At 40.2% G+C, this 15,467-nt stretch overlaps 1 protein-coding gene across 2 annotated transcripts; it reads left to right on the forward strand.

The window, feature by feature from the left end:
• The first annotated feature begins 643 nt into the window (after nt 1-643).
• On the forward strand, nt 644-15,427 carry LOC111232726 (lysine-specific demethylase 2A-like). Of its 2 annotated transcripts, none has more exons than XM_022760363.1 (23): nt 644-807; nt 1,247-1,287; nt 2,747-2,885; nt 3,171-3,249; nt 3,392-3,438; nt 5,022-5,200; nt 5,505-5,611; nt 5,762-5,855; nt 6,035-6,188; nt 6,329-6,444; nt 7,462-7,588; nt 7,696-7,976; nt 8,145-8,222; nt 8,614-8,874; nt 9,207-9,335; nt 9,492-9,578; nt 9,798-10,022; nt 10,542-10,571; nt 10,923-11,950; nt 12,709-12,872; nt 13,147-13,293; nt 13,418-13,633; nt 13,755-15,427. In XM_022760363.1, exons 2-23 carry the CDS (start codon nt 1,252-1,254, stop codon nt 13,934-13,936), a joined length of 3,906 nt encoding a protein of 1,301 aa, XP_022616084.1. In that variant the 5' UTR covers nt 644-807; nt 1,247-1,251; the 3' UTR covers nt 13,937-15,427. The 2 variants fall into 2 exon arrangements, with proteins under 2 accessions (XP_022616084.1, XP_022616085.1); XM_022760364.1 differs by lacking the exon at nt 644-807 and adding an exon at nt 1,006-1,159.
• The last annotated feature ends 40 nt before the right edge of the window (nt 15,428-15,467 follow it).

Raw genomic sequence — 15,467 nt, forward strand, 5'->3', positions numbered from 1 at the left:
GTAAACTGAATATCTTTATATATTGGACTGTTGAGCAGACATAACTATACATCTCAAGATGTTCACTGAAAATATGATTGGTTGATTAATTGATAATGAAAATAATTGTTAGTTCCAGCTCTAATAACAAAAATAGTAACAATGCAATACTGCCATTGTGATCCTAAAATGTAATTTTAAGTATGGTACATTCATTCAAGTTCTTAAATGCTCCATTTGTACGTTGTGTTTTTTTTTTCAATTTTATGCGACTTTATTTTAAGATTAAAATGCTGCTTACAAACTGATACCTTAGAAACGATCAAACTAGCAATTGTGTACAATGTACTTTTGATCCTCCAAGTATATTTTGTTGCTTATCCATTTCCGGTAAAGCTTTTACAACATAAATGATCTGAATATTTCTTCCACTACTGGAATTAGTACTGAAGTAAAAGAACCGTCAAACCGGGGAAGACAAATCAAGCACACTCGGACATTAACATATTCTAATCTTGTTTAAATAGCACACGCAGTGTCCAATGAATGTGGTTCTATGCTAATTTTTTAGTAACAGTGATGTAAATAGGGGGGTGGGTCGTGAGGTTTTTTTTTAGGTTTGTGTGTATGTGTGTGTGTTTTTTGCCCAGCTGAAAATGGCGGCTCGGAGCGTCGAATCGTTCTAACTTTGTCGCACAATAATAAACATAACATTATACACAGCTGTTAGCACATAACATGGGGAGAAACTTTACTGAGAGGCTACGGACGCTCTAGTTGGGAAACATTACTTTGACCACTACGGCTAAAAGGAGTTAAAACGCAGAGGTAATGATAAAGAAGCTTACAACTGCCGTATTGAGGCTAATGTCAGCTAGCTGGCTAACGTTAGCCTACGACTTATGAAAGGGATTGTCAACTGAGCTAGTTTACGTTAGCCGATAACGCCAGCTAAAACGTCAGCAAATAGACACACTGGTTCAGAATATTCCTGGTGCAAGGTAGTTGGCACAGTCGGCACTTGTCCTCACACAGCGACGCATGTTCAACAGAAATGTTTGTAATTGTGTGTGTTGCTAACCTTAGCTTGCTGGCTAAAGCAACACTAGTAGCTAACGTTAGCAGGGCTATGTAGCTAGGCTGTATCTACAGAGAGGTGTGTGTTTCTGTCCGATAGAAGGTAAAAACACACTAAAACATTTCAACAATCACCGGATATTTAATCAGTGTGATTTAACACGACTCTGAAACTTTGTTTGTCTTCTAGAGATTATGGAGGATCCACATACACGGTACAGCAAACGTCTGGTGAGTAACCTGTACAAACTGTTAGCTCCCGGAACACTTGTTTTATGTATACAATGCAACTGTGAGGTTTTTTCATGCAAGGTACGTGTGTAATATTAGCCTTTTAATTACACACGAAGTAATTTAATGAGTGATAATTACAGTATTTAAATGGAATGGTCACTTTCTTCTGGTACATAGTCATGGCTGTGGTGCTTTCTGTTGTGTTGTCCACCCTATTAACGGTAATGAACCTGTCTGAAGACACTGGGTTCAACAGGAGGTCAAGTTCACTGTCTAAACTGACCAGCTTTTGTGCTGTGACCTTCACCTCTTTACAATCTTTCCCCCTTGCTATAAAGTAATTAACTCAATGCTTTCAGACTTCTCTGTGCAATCAGAGAATTATTATTGATGCTAGTGGTTGGGGGAATGAAATCAACAATGCATCTTAAAGAATGTATGTAAAAAAGACCTTTTCTGCCACTGTTAAGATTTTGGAAAGCAATCAAACTATTTCTTGAATAAACCCAATAAACGGTTTTTTATTCATTGATTATCTTTATTTTATTTACTTTATATGAAAACAACAGTGTGTTTATTAATAATCTTAAATCGTTTTCAGTTGCAAATGTGTAAGATCTGTACAGCCTTCAGTTATGAAAGTTAGGAGCATCAGAGTTTAGATTATACCACATTTGTCATAAAGGGATGGGGGTGGGGAGATCTGAGAGCAGGGCTGTTGTGCTTGGTTCATCTGTCTAGCCAAGCAGTGCTGCGTAGGGTGAATGGCAGAAGGGGTGTAAAAGGGGGGCAGTGTGTGGAAGATTAACCCCTGCTATTGTAATGCTGTATTGTTTGGTTCCCACATGAACTGATATGGTGTCTGGCTGACTGATCAGCTTGGATTGATATATTGTGATTTAATCCCCATCTTGGGTGGACATATTCATTTTGTCACTAATGGCAGTTTTAGTTCCTTTTTATCACAGAGTTAGAAGGGACAGCTCCCGTGGGTGTAATCTCATGTCTTAGAAATTAGTTTCCAGTGCGAACATTTAAAAATATATCACGCAATGTTGCAGAGGGTTCTTGGATTTTTGCATCTGTATTAGATTCAAATGCACTTGCTTTTGGTTATGGATCAGAACCAGCCACTCAGTAGCTGAGTTTTTTTCATAGCAAGGGTAGTTTGGTGAACAATTATTGATATGATACTCATTTCCTCTGAGTTTTGAATTTGAGAACTCTTTATTTTTGTCTCCAAGTGACCTTGATATCAGCATTGCTGTCTGTTCGATAGGCCACTATAACCCAGCTTTGTCAAGGCATTGAATCATCTTCAATGCAGTAAAACGACCCATATTTGGCACTGCTAGTTATTCCAGCTCTGTCTCCATGTCCTCTTTTTGTTGCTCTCTGCAAATCATAGTGTGAATGGGTGACAGAGAGTTTAACAGAACCCTACTTTTGTCCTCAGCGTACAGGTACGCGGCGCCGCTACCAGGACGATGGAATCTCAGATGATGAAATTGAAGGGAAGAGAATGTTTGACCTGGATGAAAAGTTGCAGTGCGGCAGGTTTGGCTCTGATTTGGTCAAACACATGGAGGGGAAAGGTAAGATATAAAATTAGATATTTTGAAATGTAATTTCAATGAAACCATACCCTAACATATTTAATGCCAAGTGAAGGAAATGAAGACTAACTGTTGCTTGAGGCCATGTTGCTTGATACTGCAAATCTTTAGCACTGTGTTAACACTGATAAAAGTCTCTCTTCCAGTTCATACTTGTAAATTTAACTTCTGTTATCGTGACTTTGGGTTATCTAAGTTTGAGGTTTTTCATATTATTGACTATTATTATTGACGTCGCTGTGTCTGTGTTTATGTCTGTTCTAGATTTCACATTTGAATACATCCAGAGGGAAGGGCTCAGGGACCCCATTATCTTTAAGACAGCTGATGGCCTTGGCATACAGTGAGTCAAATACTTTTTCTGTTTAATCGCAGGTTGCTCTTTTTTTATTTTTTCAAATTTCAAATCATTTCAAAGTAGATACTTTGACTGTGTGTCTGGAGAAAAAGAAATTTAAGAACAAGGAATTGCCTCTCCCTTGCAGAATGCCAGACTCTGATTTCAGTGTGAGTGACGTCAAGTTGTTTGTTGGTAAGGTTCTGTTTTATGCACTTTCAACAGCTTTACTTTTTGTACACAAAATGTTCTCTACCAAATGCCTGTTGCTAGTAGAACTAGACCCAGCCTTATGGCAGATATACATTTCTGGTCTGATTATTGGTAACCCTGAACTCTCTGGTCAAAATTCAGAGCATCTTCACAAGTATATGCAAATGAAGCAAGTTTGTATAACCAGAATATTTCAGAATGTCCAAGGTTACTGGGAAGAAACTTGCTTTATAGTGAAATAATACAAACACAAAATGAACCCTGAACAAAATTATTGGCACCTTTCTCTAATGGCTGCATAATCTTTGGAAACATTGACAGCTCCTCAACCTTTCATGTAGCCATCGAGAAGCTCCTTGCACCTGTCTGCTGGTAGTTTCTCCCACTGCTGTACTTTCAAACTCTTTTAAGCTTGCAGGACTTCTTTTTCAATGGCAGATTTAAGCTCTTTCCAAAGGTTTTCAATGATATTTAGGTCAGGACTCATTGCCGACCAGTTTAAAACATTCCATCTTTTTAATTCCAACCATTCTTTTGTGATGCTGGATGTATGCTTTAGGTTGTTGTCCTGCTGAAAGACTGAAAACCTTTGCCTCAAATCTAGTTTGCTGACACTGGTTAACACATTTTGCTCTTAAATTCCTTGGTAATCTTCCCATTTCATCATTCCTTTGATATATTCAGCGCCAGAGGCAGCAAAGCAACCCCACGGCATAATAGAACCCTCACCATGTTTTACTGTAGGCAGGGAGTTCTTTTCCTCCTGGGCTTAATTTCGTCACCTATAAACAAACTGATGCATAACCAAAGAGCTCTACTTTTGTTTCATTTGTTCATAGAACATTATCCCAGAAACACTCTGGCTTATCTACGAAGTTTTGCAAACATTAATCTTGCCTTTAAGCACAGGTGAGGCTTATTTGTTTTTTTAATATTGTTTGAGGAATCAATTTAAATTAATCAAAACAGTGCCAATATTTGTGTTCGAAGTACATTTTGTGTTTGTATTATCTCATTATTATGTAAGTTAAGTTTTTTTCCATTGACATTTTATTAAAATATTCTGGTTATACAAAATTGGTTCATTTATTTCTGAAGATACTCTGAATTATGTACTTGAAATTCAGGGGTAACTAATAACATTGACAAGTACTGTATCAAATCAGTGAATATACCGTCTGATAATTAACTTGCAACTTACAGTACAGAAATGCTTAACTAGGTCTGAGCTAATTTAGTAAAAATTACATGTTTTGTCCACCAGAAAAGACAGAGAAATTCTTTTTTTGAATGTAAGATTTCCTGCTCAGTATGCATCTCTCAAAATTATTAAAAATAGAAAAAATACAATAAAAAAATTTTAAGTAATCTTTTTGAAGACTTTTAGTGTCAGCCTTTTAAAAAAACAAACAAAAAAACAGTATTGGTTTCAAAAAACAGTATTTTAATCAGATAAAACAAGTATAACACACAATGAGCACTTAGTAAAATTTAGGACGATGAATTTGATTTGGATTTAACTGCTGTGATCTCAGGTGTTGAGCCCCTTTTTAATTCTCCTACAGGTAGTCGACGTATTGTAGATGTGATGGACGTGAACACCCAGAAGGGAATCGAGATGTCAATGGCTCAGTGGCGACGATACTATGAGACACCACCATCAGAAAGAGAAAAACTCTACAATGTCATCAGCCTGGAGTTCAGCCACACCAGGCTGGAGAATCTGGTCAAACGGCCGGCTTCGGTGAGAACACATACAATGTCACACCTCAAGGTTTTACACCAACCCAGATGTGCAAATTGATAAAACCATTTTTGAACTCTCACTAACTAACCAGGAAATCACATTTTACAAAGACTGGTTAGTTATCCTAACTATGTGTTTGGTGCTTTGATGGATTTAGAGCTTTGGATTGGTTTTAGAGTAATTGCATTGTAAATACATTTTATCTACGTACAAAAAGTGGCATCAGTTATGAGGAACAATGCTGGGTTTATTGCAGACAGTTTGAATGTATGTTTTATACCAAATTCTTTTAATTATCCAGGTGGACCTCATTGACTGGGTGGACAACATGTGGCCCCGTCATCTGAAGGAGAGACAGAGAGACTCCACTAACGCCATCATAGATATGCATTATCCCAAAGTACAGAAGTGAGTAGACCAGAGACCTCAGAAACAAGATACAATACTGATTGCATCTCCTATATCAGTGATAATTCAAGTCAATACAAAGTCTTCAGGTGTCTCTTTTTTTTTCTAAAATCCCCATTGTGTTGTCTGTCTTCCCTCCCCTTCGCTCAGGTACTGTCTCATGAGTGTGCAGGGCTGCTTCACAGATTTCCACATTGACTTTGGAGGCACTTCAGTCTGGTATCACATCCTGAGAGGAGGAAAGGTCAGTCTGGGCGTCACCAAAACTTTTTTGTCGTAATCAGTCAGTGCTGTTAGAAAAAAAGTAAATGTGATGGTGATTCCTGTTTCCAGTAAATGCCCTTTCGTTTCCATGGATATATATTTATGTATTTGTTGACGTCAGACCTACCATACGTGACTTTTTACCTGTGACTCCTGCAGGTGTTCTGGCTGATTCCACCCACACCACAGAACCTGGAGATGTATGAGAACTGGGTTTTATCAGGAAAACAGGGAGACATCTTCTTGGGGGACAAGTGTCATGACTGTCAGAGGATAGAACTCAAGCAGGGCTACACCTTCATAATCCCATCAGGTCTGTTTCTGCATACAGCAGTGACACATACAGACATACAGTATATGCAATTACAAACACTGTCTCTACCTTTGCTCATAAAAAACCCCAAGCACTTGACGATTAAATGCCTCCAACATCCTGTATCTTGTTTGTTGTAGGGTGGATTCATGCTGTGTACACTCCAGAGGACACATTGGTTTTTGGGGGCAATTTCCTCCACAGCTTTAACATCCCTATGCAGCTCAACATCTACAGCATTGAGGATCGCACAAGGGTGAGCAGCACCTCACATTCACTGTAGACTGTTTGCTGCTGTTGATGTACTGTAACTGTATAACCTTCTTGCCACACACTCACTGATGATTGCTTCAGATTTTGGGATTATAGAAACCATGACTCATGTCTTATTCTGTGGCATTACACTCAATAGTAAAACAGCAGAGACAGTGATTTCTCAACAATGTGACTTAAATGTTTAGAATTTTAATCATCCATAAAGCTAGGGAAGCACCATTTCTTTCCTTCCTATACCAGTTCCCACACCAGTGCTCTCTTTTCTCAGATTTAAGATGCCTGTACCTCACTGAGTAGAATTCATTAGAATCATTTTAAGATAACGGGAGACCACGAATTACTGCAGCATTTAAAACACTGGAGCCTGCTGTGACTGAATTAATTTAACAAATAGTGAAAACACTGAATTTTAGAATGAAACAAAGAAACTATGTTTAATGTGAATTGGTCATGTTATATTGATACCCATTCCAATAAGATCCCTGTCGTTGTTTATACTGACAATCAGAGTTACAGATCGGTGCATTGGCACATAAGACTACACAATTAAATGTGAAAGTCATTTAATGATGTTTAAATAATCATACTCCCTCGTATGCCTCCTACTTCTTTGGTGTAACAACTGGACACTGGACAAATCAGAATATTACAGTAACAAAAAATTGAGCCATCTCTCAGCAAACATAACAATCCAAAAACTTCTTTCTGAATTTGGTTATAAGGCAAGTTTGGTTGTGATTGGCTACAACTCACTTTTCAGACACTGTCACTGCTCAGCTATATATAATGAGCTGGTCCAAGGGACAAACACATTTGCCCCACATCTTTCCAAGCAGGGGTGCAAACAACAACAAAGTTATGACTAATGCTTCTCATGAAGAACTGCTTGATTTTATACATTTTATTGTCTCATGGAAATATTTGGTTAAACAGAGTCTTGAAGATGCAAAAATTATTAAACAATATTTTCTAATCTGTTTCTGTTTTCTTCCTCTAGGTGCCAGCAAAGTTCCGCTACCCTTTCTACTATGAGATGTGCTGGTATGTCCTGGAGAGATACCTCTATTGCCTGACCAACGTCTCCCACCTCACACCTGAGTTCCAAAAATACTCCCTTGGCATAGGTGAGGACATAAGATGACCACAAGAAAACATTGCTGCCCTCATTTTTTTTCTTGTTCTCATCTATCACTGACATGAACTACAACCATCATGTCCTTTTTCTTTTCAGGACTCACCCGGGCCGACCTTGAAACCAATGATCTCACCAGGAATGGCACCTCCAATGGTGTTGACAGTGACACTGAAATCACAGAGACCATGTTCAAGGAGGAAGAAATCAAAGAAGAAGAAGGAGCAGCAGCTGAAGTTACCACACCTCAGCACGCGCTGACCCCCTTTGAGCTGGAGGGACTGTGGAACCTCTTGGGGAAGCTTGAGGAACTGCCGACACACAAAAAGTGTGTCCCTGCAGGCATCAGGAACGCCGCAGCCCTGCTTGAGGACATGAGGGTGGGTGTCACCTAAGTTCCTTTTGCAGTTCATCCTGCAATTGCCTCACCTTGACTACACTAAAGGCATATACTACACACTGCTTTTATGGTGCTGTGCCATGGTGGAAGTCCAGATATATTTGATATTTTTTGTCTTACTACTTTTTTCTCTTCTTCACTGATACAGGCTGTTCTGAAGGAGCATGCCAGTGATTCCCCCAAGCTGTCCTACACTGGAGAGCCCATTGTCAAGTGGCCCAAAAGGGTGAGTAGAAAGCTACTTTTACACACTTCTCACCAGTTGGGAGTAAATGGCAACATACTTCTGTGGACAAATAATGATATCTGTTGGTGAGCAGATATGGTATATTTAGAGTTATTGTTTCAGGTATTTTAACATTATTTTCTTATTGTATAATTGATATATAACTGTCAGTGTTAGTGAGATAAGATGTATGTTTTTTTTTACTTGGCTGCTATTTCATTACTTAAATACTACAAAATATTGTGTATTTCTCACATTATATTATTGGTAAAAATGAATCAAAGGTCCTTCATTTCAGTTCATCAAACCGAGCCTCCTGCCTTTTATGTATTTGCAGGACACAATTCTAACCTACTTCTTCTTTTCCTTTTGTGTTGTGTCCCTTATACAGCCATCATGGTACCAGCCCCCCACTCCCCCTCCCCCTGTCATTTACCGTCCTCGCTTGGGCCCCACCCTCCACAAGCCTCTGGGTCAGAGGCCCACCAAACGCTCCTCCATCTCTGCCCTGAGGCGCAGACGGGTCAGGTGCAAGCGCTGTGCTGCTTGCTGCAGGAAGGAGTGCGGCAACTGCCAGTACTGCCATGACATGAGGAAGTTTGGTGGGCCTGGACGCATGAAGAAGAGCTGTATTATGAGACAGTGTTTAGCGGTGAGTTGTCATACACATCATTGCCTCTGTATTGTACTAGAAGAACATGTTTGGAAAGTAACTCAAAATTATGTAGAATTACTGATGTCAAACCTAATGTTTATATTCTTTTACAACTTCAAAACTCTTCATTCTAAATTGAAGATTGTCAATAATAAAGAAAATAATGAAGAATTTCTACGGCCTAAAAATGTGCAGTATTTGCTAGTGGCTTCTGGTTATGTATAATATGTTAGTTTTCAGAATTGTCATTCACAATAATCTATATCAGCATCAGATCTCAATTTTCCATAACATTTTACTCCCACTGTAAATAACATTTATTTCTCCAGCCTGCATTGCCAAACACAGCTCGATGTGCCATATGTGGAGAAGGTGAATCAGATGAATCAAATCCGAGCACTCACTCACTCATGGAGTGCTCTGTCTGCTCGCAGATTGCCCATCGTCAATGTATTAAGGTAATCTGCTTCAGACATAGTGAAGAACAGTGGTACAAATCGAATACATTACCCCATAATTGCATGGTTTGGTTTGCTGTCTATAAAGCTTTATTTTAAGGTAATTGGAATTTAGTAGCATATACTTCTTTGACTTTCAACTGTTCTCTCTTTCAGGAACCTGGTGAGGGGAAGATCAATAAGGATTTGCCCAGCTGCTGGGAATGTCCCAAATGTTATCAAGGCAAGGGTTCAGCATCAGAGGTATGAAATACACATCTTCTCCCTCTCACTTGCCCTTTGTTTCTCTCTCTCTCTATGTTCTCCATTCATTCAGTCTCAAGGACACCTTTTCCTTTCCTCAACAAAGTTTCCTTTTTGTGTAACCTCCACCAGTTGCTATGTAGCAGATGTTGATACTCAAATGAACAATGACACCTTTTCTTCTTCATCCACACTATCTCTTCCTTTTTCTTCCCACAGTCTTCCAGTGATGAGGAAAGTGGAGAGTCAGAGGGCTCACCCGCCTTGCCACCGTCCAAACTTGCTTACCGAGAAGGCATTGGTGTAGGTGACGGGGTGAAACGAGGGAAACGTAGCAGACCCCAATCCCGACCCACAGCACCACCACCTTCTCAGAAACTGTTACTGCAGCATCAACAGAATCGCAAAAGAGCAAGTGCACTGGAGCTCAGACTTAAAAAGAGGGTAAAGTGGAGCTGAATTTTGTTTTAATGATCAAAACAAGTAGTAACTTTTTTTTTTTTTTTTTTTTTTGCTTAATGGGTAACCTGTATTGATTTAAAGCTTTTGGATAGTTCACGTCTTCAAAAGTATTTAGATGCCTTTATTTAGTAAAACTCTAATTCCTAAGTTTTTGTTTCAGTTTCATTAGCCTTAAAGATTTTCAAGATTTTAATGAATTGAAAATTCAGCTGATCCAAAAGTAAGAAATCACTGAGAGCCCAATTTAGTTCCTGTTTTTACATCAATTTTGATCTATCTATCTTTGATCTATATGACTGAAAAGATCTTTAAACAATATAATCGTTACCTTGATAAAACAGTCACCTTAAAACTGGTTTGGCGGATAGTACAGATGTGACTCAACACCCCCTCAGACTTAGATAGATTTTTAAAAAATAGATAGAAACCTGCCTTTGTGTGGATTTCTTTTCTGTATTTGACATTTATCTCATTCCCCAACCTCCTTTCTGTTTATTGCAGATAAAACTGGAGCGCAGCAAACTCTTAGTGGTAAGCAATACACTTTATTCTGCAATGAGTCTGTAATGCATTTACATAATACTACTGGATATGTAGTAATATTACAGTTTTTTCCAAGCAGCTTGGTTTGTCAAAGATGCATTGCATGTTTGTTTTTTTTAAAATAAAATAAAATACTTTGTCATTACTTTGTAGTTGTGATGTGGCAGTCAGTGAAACTTTTCATTCATTTTTGAGAAACCTTTTCAGCATATTATATGTACAGGTAACTGTTAAAAAGACGGAATACTGCTCGGATCATATTGTAGCACTGTATTTGGAGATTGAAACAGATATTATCTTGTTTTCATTTGCCATAATTTTTGCTCTTCCTCCCAACAGAAACAGTCGTCTCTAGATCGATCTCCCAGGCTGCTGGGCTCCAGGATGCTGTCCCGGCTGCGCTCTCCAATCAGCAGACTATCTCAGGGCAGAGGTCGGGGCTCCACCTGGGCAAGTGGCTCACCTTACCACAGCTCTCCAGGAGGGACTGGGTCCTTCCAGCAGCAGCAGTCTTCCCTCGGTCTGGTACTTGAGCCCAAGGGAGAGCCCCGCAGAGGGAGGGGAAGAGGCGTGAGGCTGCGGGGAGGAGGAGCAGGAAGAGGAATCAGAGATGGTAGAGGCCACGGAGACTTGGAGGAGGAGAGTGAGGACAGCAGCAGCACCAGCAGCAGCAGCAGCAGCGACGAGGAAGAGGAGAGAGGGCAGAGCAGTGGGAGGGGAGGGGATAAAGAGAACCAGCCGCAATCCAGGCAAGGAGGACGAGCAGCCAAAGATGTAGAAGAGGAAGGGAGCGAGGTGGCCAACCAAAACTGTGCGGAGGAGGACGAGGAGGAGGACGAAGAGATGGAGCAGGACCGTCAAATAGGGGACAAGGATGGCTCGCATCTTAAAGTGACACTCCAAAAGCCAACCAGGGCCAAACGGGACCCATCTGCCATTGTACCCAAATTAGAGGCTATCGCCCCTCAAACTGCTACTACCACAATACACAACCAGACCAGAGCCCTCGTCAGACCCCCAATTAGAAATCGTGGCCCCTGTTCTGATCAACACTCCAGTAGGCACACACCCCCACACACCCGCAGTGGACACACAGACACTCACCCCTCCCACCCAGACGTCTCTAAAAGGCCGAGGCCGAGCAGGCCAGCTAAACTGAGCAATGGCGCCTCCTGTTCTTCATCCTCTGAGCTTCCTCATCTCCGCATCCCTCTGTCCGCCCTGCAGGAAGGAGGAAGCGAGGCAGACAGGGAGAGCAATGGAAGTGGGCCGGGTTGTGAGAGGGAGGTGTGGGTGTCTGTCTTCCGCTACTTGAGTCGAGCAGATCTCTGCGTCTGCATGGCCGTCTGCAAGAACTGGTACAAATGGTAAGACCTCTTGGCTGATATCTGTCAGATTTTTGTAAAGCACGGGTTCCAGTAGTCAGCTGTCAGCAAATATCCTCTCTAAACTTTTTACTCTCCTCATAAGCATACAGCAATGGAAAACAAACAGATGTGTTCTCATTTTTAGCCCCTGGAAAGTGACAAACATCACTGGCTGCAGATCAGATCTTTTAACATGTTGTGCTCTCTGCAGTCAGTGTATGTATTCTTCCAAAGATCGATAGTGAGAGATAAGAATCACTCTGTAATGCATCCCAACAACTGCAAGTGGACTGTAATTTTGTGTTCAACGGGGACCAACAGGGTGGTGACTCTTCTGTAGAGAAACAATGTAGCTGATCACCTCAATTTAAAAATCACCGGGTTAAACTCATACATATATATATATATATGTATATATATATACACACACACACATAATTTCTACTATGTAGCTCAAGAAATGAAGTGGGCTACAGTGGTTAATTGAATAATTAACAGTTTGTGTATTATTTTGCTCATCTCATTTTCAGGTTGTTGGTACAGCATTAAAAATGCTGCCAGTAAAAACTGTAGAGTTTGTCATTGCCAGTCAATAAAAGCTGATTAGGCAGCTTTGATTTGTAGTTACTTTTGCCTTTGGTTTCTTTCAGATGTTTAAAGGTAAACCTAATGAGCTTTAATGTTGGATTTGAAAGGATTTGGATTTGATAAGTAGATTTGAATGGATGTATCCTTCATGACTGTGTGCTTGACCGTAGGTGTTTAGACAAGCGGCTCTGGTCACGGATTGACCTGAGCGTCAAGCGCACCGTTACTCCTCAGGCCCTAACAGGCATCATAAAGAGACAACCCGTCACACTCGATCTCTCTTGGACCAACATCTCGAAAAAGCAGCTCAACTGGCTTGTTGGCCGCCTGCCTGGTATGTGGAGATGCACAGTGATACACTCTCTAAAAAATTGTCAATATCATGAAAATAAATATAACATGAAACAAAAGAATTACATAAATATATACAATAAATTGCAGATTAATTACATGTTAATTTATTTTTGCGCCATTATTTCATAACATCACATTTCTTTGATATTGGCGGTTTTCAAGGGGTTTTCAAATGAATTCTGAATTAGTCATGTTTGCACCAATAAGTTCTGTGCTCTAACACATACGCTAAATACACTGTTTGGATTTTGTAGGGCTGAAGGATCTGATGCTGGCAGGTTGTTCCTGGTCATCTATCTCAGCTCTCTGTTCCTCTGGTTGCCCACTCCTCCGTTCTCTGGACCTGCGGTATGCAGACGGAGTCAAAGATTCTCAGATCAGGGATCTTGTCAGCCCTCCAGGTGAGGAAAGAGTTTATCCAGTCACTTCTTGCCTTTCTTCTCATTTTACTCCCTTTTTACACTTTTCTTCATCATACTCTTAGAAAATCTCCGCATTTCTCTTCTTTCAAAATGTCTCCTCCAGGCTGTGACAATCGCAGTCAGTTGCGGAACATGCAGTATTTGCGACTAGCAGGCCTAGACATCAGTGACTCCACTCTGCGCCTGGTGATCCGCCACATGCCCCATTTAACAAAACTGGACCTCTCCCACTGCAACAGCCTCACTGACCACTCCATCAACCTGCTGACTGCCGTGGGCTCATCCACCCGAAACAAGCTTACAGAACTCAACCTGGGAGGTGAGAGATTGATAGGAATAGCTTATATGGAAGACATTAATTTTTAGGAACAAAGAACCTGCACACGTTGCACTGCTTTTATTTCACTGCTCATGTGTCTGTTTACCTGTTTCTTTCACAGGCTGCAGTAAACTGACAGACACATGTCTAAAGTACCTTCGCCGCCTCTCTTGCATCTCACTGCTTGACCTGCGAGGCTGTAAAGGTGTCTCCCGCAAGGCCTGTGAGGCCTTTATCTCCGAGCTGTCAGTCAACACACTCTACTGCCTATCAGATGAAAAACTGATCCAGAGGATATCCTAAGCGCCTGCCTCCTCTCACTGCAGAGGTGATTTGAGGTGCAAGAGCAGGGGGAATGGATTCTGATGTGAATCTGTGTGACACAAAGGACACAAATGGGCAGGGAAGTTCACATGCACCTGTGTCACTTAAAAAGTGGTGGGGTCTAAACTGGGAGGGCTTACTCACTTAGCTGGTGTTGGTAGAAGGGGTTGTCACAGCTATAACAGTGTTTCTTCTCAACACATTTTTCCCGTGTACCTAAAAAGAGACTCAGGAGCTTTTTTTTTTTCTGCTGTTATTCTTTTGGGAATTAATGTTGTATGGATTAAGCACATCTTTTTTTATTGTCAGGAGTGGGAGAACAAAGGCAATTAATTAGCTGTAATAGACTACACATTCATTGGATAACCAACTGCTCATCTCTTCTTTTTTTGGACAGATGGCATCTTGACTCCTATAACAAACTCCTGCCTTGAGAAAGAAACTTTTGAGTTTCATCCTTGGGGGTATAGCTGCATTGTTCGGTTTGGCTGATCCCCATAAAGTCTTATTTATCATGTGACACATGTAAACTTATTTGATTTCAGCTACATTTTGGTGCTCCATATAGATGGCTATTTTTTGTCACATTCAAGAGAGCAACGTTAAGTTGTTTGATGACTTATGCTTTGTGCACAACAGCTTTGTGTTTAGATTTTTTTTAAATACGACTAAAGGTGACAGATTTTTCACATCATGACTTACAAAGTGAGTTACTGGAATGGCCTGTGTTTACCAGCTGTATGCTAGGCTTAATAAGGTGTTTGGATGCGACTGTAGTTCAGTGGTGTACTTAATAAGTATACATGGACATTGAGTGGTTGTGGTTGTGTAAGAGTGTAAAAAGACAGTGTGAGAGGTTCAGTTGATTTGGCAACAAGACTTCACCCCAACAAAGGTCAGGTTGCATTAAGTGTTCGGGGTAAGCCAAGGATTAGGTGTCAGATAAATGGTGCATTTTCAAACAACCATTAGACTTCAGGTGCTATTATTTCCAAACTCCTCTTGCTTTGTTTTTGTACAGAGACAACATTTAGAGCAAAAATGTTAATATTCTAGATGAAACTGCTCCCCACCCCTCTTTGATACACTTTTTTCTTTTCATGGATGAAAAATGTGAGTATCTACTTTTCACTGACTTTCATGACCTTGTCTAATTCAATGCAGAGATGTATGATTTTTTTGTTCGGGGATGGGGTGGGGGTTGCCCATTTCTTTGTTTCCTTCAAGTCTAGTGGTTCTGTATCAAAGGTCTCCCAGACTGCTCCTTTACCCATATCCCTCAAAATGAATATAAGTATATAAATATATACTTTTGTGTAAATGTGTTCTCCTCTTTTAGATTATGAAAACGGGAATCCTGTAGCAATGTAATTATTTTCAGAAGCCTTTTTCACTTTATGTTGTTTGTGTTATTTTTCAAGAAAAATAAAAAATGATAAACAATGGGTTATATTCTTACTCACAGTGAGACGGATGCATTAAGGGTAATTTAATGTCAACATTACTAGTT

The sequence above is a fragment of the Seriola dumerili genome, unplaced genomic scaffold, assembly GCF_002260705.1.
Source record: "Seriola dumerili isolate Sdu_G_001 unplaced genomic scaffold, Sdu_1.0 BDQW01000331.1, whole genome shotgun sequence".
Classification (NCBI taxonomy): domain Eukaryota; kingdom Metazoa; phylum Chordata; class Actinopteri; order Carangiformes; family Carangidae; genus Seriola; species Seriola dumerili.